Source organism: Etheostoma cragini, chromosome 2 (genome assembly GCF_013103735.1).
Source record: "Etheostoma cragini isolate CJK2018 chromosome 2, CSU_Ecrag_1.0, whole genome shotgun sequence".
Classification (NCBI taxonomy): domain Eukaryota; kingdom Metazoa; phylum Chordata; class Actinopteri; order Perciformes; family Percidae; genus Etheostoma; species Etheostoma cragini.
In genome coordinates, this window is record NC_048408.1 from 7,888,592 (window position 1) to 7,898,648 (window position 10,057).

Genomic DNA, 10,057 nt, shown 5'->3' on the forward strand with positions numbered 1-10,057 from the left:
CCCCCCCCCCCCCCCCCCCTTCTCTATCTCCCTCTTTCCTGTTATTCTCCAGCGGCTCTATAATCAAAGGTAATAAGCCCCAAAAAGAAAAAAAATAATCACTATGAAAGCACACGAAGAAAATGAGTTGAGGAAACACACAGCAGGTGTTTTCTCAAACCTTTGGGGAAAATTGTACCAAGTATTTATCTTTTCTACGCTTTAAAATAGAAAGTAATCTATTATAGGCCTGTTGAAAATAAAGTAGACCAAAGTAACATTTTGCTAAGTAGTTAGCAATTATTTTAATTGTTGCACAATGTCCACTGAGTGGATTATTTCCCAGACCTTTCAGCCACATCTTGTGGAATTCATCAGAAGGGGGAGTTTGTTCAGTTGTATTTCAAGTATTTTAAGAGTCAGCAAAGATACCACATGCTTTTGTTAAATCTGTGTTTTGGTTTTTCATTTAAGGTTACCCAGGTCAGCCTGGACCTCTGGGCCCTCAGGGTCCTCCGGGCCCAGAGGGGCCACAAGGACCTAAAGGTAAACTTAGCCAAATGTTTCTTTTTTTGTCTAACACTTTGCCTGTTTTGTCTGTCTTTCCTTTTATTAAGTCACTGAAATTTGTCTCTCATACTGTGTCCCTCTCATCCTGGACACAAAATCTTACGGTAGTAAGCCTTGTCAACAAGACCCTGGACCTCCGGCAACATTGAACCTTAATCCTACACCTTGTCCTCTACATATCCTTTATTTATGCACCACTAACCAAAGCAAGTTCATAGCAAGTGCTACTTACCTGGCAATAAATATATTTCTAATTCTGTTTATGTGTTCCTTGCAGGCGATACAGGGGCCCCAGGAATCCCTGGTAAGAACATGCTTAATATCACATACCAAAACATATATTGAGACTGGGTCTATGGGGTTGTGAACAACCAGCAGCAACTATAGTTGACAACTCACTCAAAGACACCTCAGTCATGAAACGTTGAAAACTGGAACGTTTATTCTCATTGGAACAATTAGTTCACCTAGTACACTTTCAGATTCCAGGAAGTCATGTGGATTAGGATTAATAGAATTTGTTTTTCCCCCACCAATTTGACTCACAGGACTAGCATTAACTGGGGACCTCTAATTTGTAATAATTACGGAGGCTGTCTCTGATCTTAATCCCATGTGAATCTGCAATGTCTGTAATTTGTCAAGTAAAAATCTCCGTTTGAGCCTAGCGGCTACATTAGATGCTGCGAGTGTAAGACATAAATCTCTGCCAAACTGTTGGCAAAAACCTGTGGGCGCCAGGTTTTAACAAGAGAGAAACACAAGGAATATAAAAGATGATGTCTCAGATTCTTCTGCTTCAATTTTTATTACCTTTATGTCAATTGTGAGTCCAACGCAAATACTGTTTGTCTCTGCAATTCAGGGCCAATTTACAGAAGTGAGACAGAGAGCGATTCAAGGTTTTTTAATAGAAAAAGTCACTAGTTCTGGCAGGAAACGGGTGGTCACAGTTGAGGGCTGGCCGGCGAGGCGGGAAGAGGGAACTGATTGGCCTGGAGGTCCACAGGAGCTGAAGACCACAGAGAAAGATGGATACTGAGCAAAAGAGGTAAAAATCACAGCTAGGTCCAAAGAGCCAAAACAAGAGTCAGAGAGGCTGGGGCTGGAACAGAGTCGGATTGCGCCACACACCGTAACGCTTGTCACGACACCACCTGGCACAGACTGGAGAAGGGATCAATCAATGAAGTGAGGATCAGGTGGGCCTTGTAGAGAAGCTTGCCCAGCCAGCCCCGCCCTCAACTGCACCAGCCCTGCCAGGAGAGAAACAATCAAAAAGGGAGGAGGGGAGAAACACAAAATACACATAATCGTGACAAGTAAGAATGAATGATAAAATGGTGGGAAATGCTTCTTCAAATTATAATCACCTATAAAGATTCTAACTTCTTGTGGAAGAACTGCATTAACTTTGCATTCAAAAAAGGATGTTTTTCCCACTGCATTTTCTTGGAGGTAGCATCAGAGGAACTGCAGTTTTTATTACTTCTGCAGTGGCTTCATCACCACTCACTCACTTAGTTAAATGGCACTGCCAGTAATTCACCTAATGCTAAAAATTTAATCTGTAAAATTGTGTTTTGAATTGCTGTTTCAGTCTTTTTTCCACATGTCATGTCATTCACAATCTGTGTTGTTGCACCAGGTGGCTCATACAGTGCTGGTGCTCCAGGCCCACCTGGACCACCTGGACCACCTGGACGAGATGGAAGTGGGTCTGGATCCGATGTGGGCCAGTACATGGCAGAGTACTTTCAGAGTAAGCTATGTATTCATTTACTTTGGTTAAACACTATGATGAAGGTCAAAATTGTCTTAGACTATACTGACGACGTTTCATTCCCGGGATTGCTCTGGTGCCGCCGGCAATTCCGTCAGATGCCCTTCAGTCATTTCGGCCGGATGTCCGTTACTTCCTGCTTTCTTGGTATTGTCATTCTAAACTCTGGTGGATTCCTGAGGTCTATGGTTAACTGCTCCTCAGATCTCTGCAGGGTAGACTCTCCAGACCTTCCTTTGCAGAGCTGTGGAGGAAGGTCTGGGAATACAAGACTAAATTTGTCATGACACACAGGTGACAGCATCAGGCAGTACCTGGCTGGACCACCTGGACCCCCAGGGCCCCCGGGGCCCGCAGGGGATGGGCTGGTGGATGATGTGGCCAATCGAGTGATCGCCTACATCCAGAGTATGATCAATTATATAATACATAAGATGTCTGCATTTGAAAACCTACATTTTTAACAACAGTTAATGGGAAACCCCTTACATCCTTTACCATTCCAGGTCCAGGGAGAGGATATGATGGGACTCCTGGTCCCCCTGGCCCTCCAGGTCCACCTGGCTCCGTCTCTGTCAACGACCTCATCAACATATTACAACGTAAATCTATTTGAGGACAACTAAAGTCCCCAAATTTCTTTTAGATGGCAGAAACTCCATATTTCAGTGGCACACATTTTTATGACCGTTTATGTTTTTAGTTACAAACATGTATAACTGCAAAAAGTTCAAGTATAAAACATCAACGTTTACTAATGAGTCACTAACATTTTAAACTGGCATTTGGGGGACCTTATTTTAAATAGTGAAACATCACCATTTATTAATGATTTACTAACATCTACAACTGCCAAACGGTAGCCTTATTGTTAAGAGTTAAGTGACTCAATAATAAATGATTACATTTTATGACTCCTTTTAAAGTGGTACCCTCTACAATTTAGAGCATAGCATGTGAGGCTATTTGCCTAATTGTGTCAGTTATTTCTGTCCAGAGGAGGATGTGAGGAGATACATTGCTGGTCCCCCGGGACCTCCTGGAGAACCAGGCCACAGCAACTACATATTGAACACCCAGGACGTGGCTGAACGTGTCCTCAACCTCATGAATGGTGAGTGTTACAGATGAACCTACAGGTTGACAGTTAAAAAAGCGTTCTGTTGAGAGACCGTGACTGTGATTGACTGTGGGGCATTTCTGTCCCCAGAGAGGGGGGCGGTAGGTGTCCCTGGACCCCCTGGACCACCTGGGCCTCCTGGAAACCTGTTGGCAAGTAAGAAACACAATGCAGAGATTTAGCAACACAGCAAAATCAGGTTTTACTGCTCATTGTGTTTATGTTCATGTCGAGTTTCTACTCTAGTCTTTAGATCTATTAAACTAACAGATTTTTATTTTCATTGTCCAACCAGCTGGGTACCAAGCAATTGTGGGTCCTCAGGGGCCTCCTGGTTCCCCAGGTGTCCCTGGTCAACAAGGTGCACCTGGGCCAGCGGGTCCACCTGGCCCGCCTGGATTTGTGAACCTTTACGGGGCCCCCCCTGATCAAATCAACCCACTGGTTTCCTATGCAGAGCACGCCAAAAGAGAGACGCTCAAAGCTGAACCACAACAATACCTCAAGAGTGAGTTCAAAGGAATGGATGACTTAACTGAGTTTGAGCTAATTTGAAGACCTAGACTTGTTCAGGGGCTGAGTACAGTTTAACAAAGACTACATGATACATTTCCAAATATTCAAAACACATGGTAGTGTTTTCTGGTACACTTTGCATCAGAGATGCTCACACGTCTCTGGGTTACAATCCACATATTTAGCATTCAGTACTTTTGTTAAAGCCTTGTTGTTAGAGGTTTTTTAAATCCAAAGCTTCTGATGAACGCCATAACAGCTGCCTGTGTGGTCGACATGTTTGTTGTCCTCTCTCACGTTTGGCTGTGCAGCAGATATATGTTATGTATTATATGTTATGTAAGTTACGCAGGGTGAGAAGTAACATTCAGCTCATCCTAAAAATAAAGATTGTTCACGAGTCCCACATCTCGAGTCCGTGTTGAGTCAGAAGTCTTTTCAGAACGACTCTCAAGTCGAGTCTGAAGTCACTGTGTGTGCAACTTGAGTCTGAGTCTCAAACTTAAGTCCCCATCTTGGCTTGGTCCCCATATAGACAAAAACAAAAAGGAATGCCTTTTTCTTGCAATTCCATGTTTTTACTGCATTCAAGCTGGACTTGTGTTGTCTACAAAAGGCATTGACACGTACAAGGCTTTCTGTTAACAACCTTACACAAATATTACGTTGAGGGTTAAATCAAGGCACAATCTGAACATAAACCTCAAACAAAACTTGACCTATTGAAAAATCTGTCCGCATTATAATCTTACATGACCTAGTTTTGCATTGGTCTGACTACACCATAGATACATACTGGGATAGGAGAAAAACACTTGGGTTGTTTGCATGTCTTTAAACCAATCACAATCGTCTTGGCTGGCGCTAAGCACCGGTCGCAAAGACCGTGGCTCTGCAAGAGAGTCTCAGGAAGGAACTTATTTCGGTGGAACATTTGCACACAACAAAAGAAAACACCACATACAATAATAAAGGTCCCATGGCACAAAATTCACTTTCATGTTTTTTTAACATTAATATGAGTTCCCCCGGGCTGCACATGGTCCCCAGTGACTAGAAACGGGTAATGGTGTAAACCTAAGGTGTCTTGTTCTGCCTTTGAGAAAATGAAAGCTCAGATGGGCCAATCTGGAATCTTGCTCCTTATGAGGTCATAAGGAGCAAGGTTACCTCCCCTTTCTCTGATTTGCCCACCCACCCATGAGAGAGAGACATCATGGCTTTCAAACGAGCAAATGCTGTAAACGTTATTTTTTACACATCTTTGCAGTCATTCACTGAAAGAACCTAGCAGGCCTGTCTTTTTGCACAATCCAAATATTCTTCAGAACCTGCCATTTTCAGCGTATAGCTGAAGGTGAGGACACACCCAAAGTGTCAGGCTTTATCCTGAAAAATGTACTTCTGATTCAGACTCTATATATGACCCAACCTTAACTAAGCCATTTTTTCTTCTAAAGTCATATTATGCTGTATGTTCTCCAGGTGACACTGTAAGAGAAGCTGTGTTCGGACTTCCTGGTACGCCAGACCCTCCTGGACCCCCAGGACACAAGGGAGAGCCACGTGTACCCGGTGACAGACACAGCAATTCGGATCCCGGAGAATTCTCCAGATTGGCTGTAAAAGTAACTGATTACATCAAATGTAAGTGATCTTGTCTGTTAATTTGAAATGCAGAGATATTTGACATCAGCAAACTCCTTTATATCTGTTGTCATTTTAAGCCGTAACTTTACACATTTAAACATATTTAAAGAGGTCCGACCTAGTATGTGATGTCTTATTTTCTGTCCTGTGTTGCTTTGCATCTTTCATAATCCAAATATATTATTATTATTATTATATTTCCAACCCAATTTTAGTGAAAGTGTTAACATAGGAAAGCATCAAACGTGTGTTTTAGATAAATGTCAAGAGTGCCTTTCCACTGGTTTCTCACCCCTGTTTGCCCAGCACCGTTAACTTGTATGTGGATACAAGAGTTTTCTACCCAGAAGTTATTGTAATCCACTGAACTGTGCTGTCCTCCACATGCAGTCCACGGCTTGCTCCGTGATGTTAGAGACTCTGACCGTCTCGTTCAAGGACCTCCAGGACCTCCTGGAATTCCAGGAATGCCTGGACACAGCCAATGGGTTAGTTCCCGTGAAAATGTCGTGGATGTGGTGGAATACATCAAATGTAAGTAGATAACATAGCCGTCCAAGTAAACAGAACAGACACATTATATAGTTTGTCGATGATTACGCTATGCTAAGGATACTAAGGAGTCTTTTCTTGCCAAGGCCATGATCATTGGCTTCAAGAAGTCAGCCCCAAACCCCCAAACTAAAGTTTCATTTGACTTGATATGAGCCTGAGGTGTTTTTTTAATTGAAGGGTTGTCATTAAGTTGAAGAGTCAAAAACGTTCCATTCCCAGCCACAGGACATTGCCAAAAACTGTGCAAACACAAAGAAAGGCAAAGTCATCATGTTGTCCTCAGCTGGTTGTCTTCAAAGCATTTACTTCTTTGCCTTTTCAATTAAAGGTCCCATGGCATGAAATGTTTTAGTTTTTTAACATTAATATGAGTTCCCCCAGCCTGCCTATGGCCCCCCAGTGGCTAGAAATGGTGATAGGTGGAAACCGAGCCCTGGGTATCCTGCTCTGTCTTTGAGAAAATGAAAGCTCAGATGGGTCGATCTGGAACCTTGCCCCTTATGAGGTCATAAGGAGCAAGGTTACCTCCCCTTTCTCTGCTTTGCCCGCCCAGATAATTTGACCCACCCATGAGAGAAAGACATCATGGCTTTCAAACGAGCAAAGTGGCAGTTAGTCAAGGCAAGTGGTGGAGGTTATATTGAACTTATTCCTTACCTTTCCTCTTATTTCCCAGCTCATGGTCTGCTACGTGATTTTGAACGGAACCACAATAAACACTCCATCCAAGGACCACCAGGACCACCTGGCCCTCCAGGTCCCCCCGGATACAGCAGATTGTTTGGTTCCCATGCAAATGTCACTGATTTAGTGGAATACATCAAAAGTAAAGAAGCATTTACCTTCAAAATGTTACTTATAAAAAGAAGAAGTATAAAGGAGCTAAAAGATGTGAAAATTTGGATTTTTAATAACAAATGAATGTGTCCTCCACAGTACATGGAGCTATTGTAGGACCGCCTGGGAGACCAGGACAGAAAGGGGAAATGGGATTCCCAGGGCCAAAAGGAGAGAGAGGTACGTCTAAACAATCTTTAAAGGTCCCATATTATTCTTGTTTTCATATATGGTCATCCTTGTATTCTGGGTTTCTACTAAAACATGTTTACACACTTTGATGTTAAAAAGCACGTTCTTTTTCTCATACTGTCTGTCTGAATATACCTGTCTTCACCCTCTGTCGCAATCTTCACCACGTATGGTACGTGTCCATATAGGCGTTGTTTTCACTGGAGGACAGAAACCAGCATTGGACGCTTGGTTGGCTTGCCATTAGCATTAGCGTTATTAACTTCTCTTCATTGACCACTGTTGAGCAAAGAAAATTGGCTTCACCCTCCTACAACCGCGATGCCTACACCTGATTGGATGAACTCTTCACGTTGGACAGTCTATTCCCAGATTTCAAAACAGACCTTAATGGCGGCTTGGTTGGAATACGATCTCTTCTTTCAAAATGTCTTTCTTATGCGAGAAATAAGATCGACAGCGGTCAGTTTAAAAGATTTTTGTCAGCTTTTGAGAGGCGTTGAGCCGAGCTGCCTGCTCCTCATTTGCATAAAGAAGAAGAAGAATCGAGGCAACTTTACACAAATGAGGAGCAGAAAGCTCCATTTCTCCAAAGTCCCTGCTATTCATTCCCATGGAAATGAATGGGAAGATTGAAAATGGCGCTGACACGTACCATTAAGCTTCCCGTCCGTCAGTGCAGCCAAAGACTGCCTGTAACGGAGTATACAAGCACTTTCTAAACAAAAAAACTACACAACGTGTTCCAGAAGCAGTATGACCCAAACTAGGGGGGGAAATTAATAACATCAACAACCAAGATTACGGAGTAGCATGTAGCTACATGTAGCAGTGAAATGTTACTGAGTACAGCAGCAAAACCACCAAAAAGGCTTCTAAACAAAGCACGCAATCAAACGTGTTCCAACAGGAATGTGATGTGAAATTAGGAAGAAATTATTGACAACATCAGCGAACAAGAGTGGATGTAAAACCCTAAGACGGCAGTAACTTCTGTTGACTGGTGTTGATGCCAAAGTTCTGACGCCTACAATCTGACATTCACTGGAAAGTGAATACGAATGGCTGACGCGAGACGTGACAGATTGACAGATTGTTGTTAATAACTGTTTTTTATCGTGGTTGCGATGCTTTGGATTGATGGATTATTTGAGTTTTATCAGAGAGTTTGAAAATGCTGAAAAAAATAAGAGGTTCATGTAAAGAATCTTTTTTTCCTCCCATATCAGCATGTAGTGACAGTTTATGTATATTACTAAATGACTTTAGCTACAGATTATTAATGAGCAGTCCAGATGTGAAAGTAACCTACTCTGTCTGTGTGACCCAGGTGAACAAGGGCTTCCTGGGCTAGAAGGACCCCAAGGACACAAAGGTGATTGAAGTCATATCGTCATCAATGGTTTGATGGTTGATTTGACACAGGCGTGGATTTTTCAATTGTTTTAATCTGGCTCCAAATGTAACACATTTACATTTTAAAAAAATGTAGGCACATTCGTCACAGCTGGACCACTAATAGAAAAGTGTTATGTAAGGTTTTGGTGATGTAATCAAGATCTGTTGGTGTAATTATCACAATTCAATTTTAACAGTGAAAAAGTGAAATACATACCTAGGTTAAACAATAAGATAAATGTATACAGTGATAACACATGAATTCAAATGCAGGTTGGGATTATATGAGCAATGAAGATAAATTCTGTCTAAAACTATCTGACTGTTTTGGAACTATTGCCAATTTAATTTAGTTGATTTCTGTGCTGACTCATTTTCTCGCCATGCACATGTCATTGTGCCGTTGACCCTGGGTTAATCTACATACTGTGTGAGAAATGCAATTGGAACACTTTAATCCAGCCTGGATTAGTCTATTTGAAGAATCAGAATTCTTTATTAATCCCTCAGGGAAATTATTTAGTTGTAGTTTCTCACAGTCACATTCAAGGAAAAATAAGAGTAAGAAACCAGCAAGTCAACAGTAAATAAGTAACATATCTACAAAAAGACATGCACAAAAACCTTGTCCAGAACAAGCAGGAAGCTACGCTAGAGGACTAGGGGCCACCAGAAAAATGTATTTGAGTTCTGAGGTTGCGTTTTGTCTGTTTTAAAAGGAACCTGGAGCGTTTGGTCAGCTAGTCCAGTTATGTTGGACTGGTGTAAAGACTCATTTAAACTCTGGTCCTCTTGAAAAACGGGGGTCTCGGTTTGCTTCCAACTGAACTACAGCATTTACCAGCCTACAATTTCAACCTTGCACACAATTTACGGACTTCTACATGATTTAAGGGATGGTAACTTTCAGATCCATAAGCTGTTCTGAGCACACATCGCTGGTCGTCTGCGTGACATCATCAGCTCTCTCCTGTCCTCGCTGTGTGGCAGCTGCTCGTTGTTGGCTGCCCTCCAAAACATCAAACACTAAAGCAGAACCAGAAAACCCCAAGATGTCATAAATTTGATGTTGCTCCATTATTTCTGGAAGCAGAAGTGTCGCAGAGTTTCGGATATCCTGTCCAATAAACGGTCTTTATCGCGTGGTGTTTGTTTGACAAAGTGCAGTGTGAACGCAAACCAAACTAAACACACTTCCTCCTTGAATTGCACAGAGCACACCGACCTGTACCGTAGGTGTGAAAGCGCCCTGAGTTTAAAGATAGAATTGCGGTATTGAAATGAGAATTCTCACTTAAAGCTCATTTAATGTCAGAACTAAAATAAATATTTTTCACATGTGGCCAGAGTGCAAAATGAACTTTTATGGTCCACGAGCCAAATGACTAGTGCATGTTCCCATATTACCAGCCACTCATTAGAGCACCATTGTTTCAGTCCAGCCACGTGCATTTTTT

At 42.1% G+C, this 10,057-nt stretch overlaps 1 protein-coding gene across 2 annotated transcripts in view; it reads left to right on the forward strand.

Annotated features, from left to right (window-relative positions):
• Positions 1-10,057, forward strand: part of LOC117953313 (collagen alpha-1(XVII) chain-like) — a 31,259-nt gene that overhangs the window by 19,231 nt on the left and 1,971 nt on the right. The window contains exons 37-49 of one of the 2 annotated variants that reach the window (XM_034886212.1): positions 454-525; positions 827-853; positions 2,198-2,311; positions 2,627-2,740; positions 2,839-2,934; positions 3,330-3,446; positions 3,543-3,608; positions 3,748-3,960; positions 5,454-5,615; positions 6,009-6,152; positions 6,850-6,999; positions 7,110-7,190; positions 8,533-8,577. In XM_034886212.1, the coding sequence (XP_034742103.1) occupies positions 454-525; positions 827-853; positions 2,198-2,311; positions 2,627-2,740; positions 2,839-2,934; positions 3,330-3,446; positions 3,543-3,608; positions 3,748-3,960; positions 5,454-5,615; positions 6,009-6,152; positions 6,850-6,999; positions 7,110-7,190; positions 8,533-8,577 (1,401 nt within the window). Of the gene's footprint in view, positions 1-453; positions 526-826; positions 854-2,197; positions 2,312-2,626; positions 2,741-2,838; positions 2,935-3,329; positions 3,447-3,542; positions 3,609-3,747; positions 3,961-5,453; positions 5,616-6,008; positions 6,153-6,849; positions 7,000-7,109; positions 7,191-8,532; positions 8,586-10,057 lie in introns of those variants that run through there. The other variant, XM_034886222.1, reaches the window with a different exon arrangement.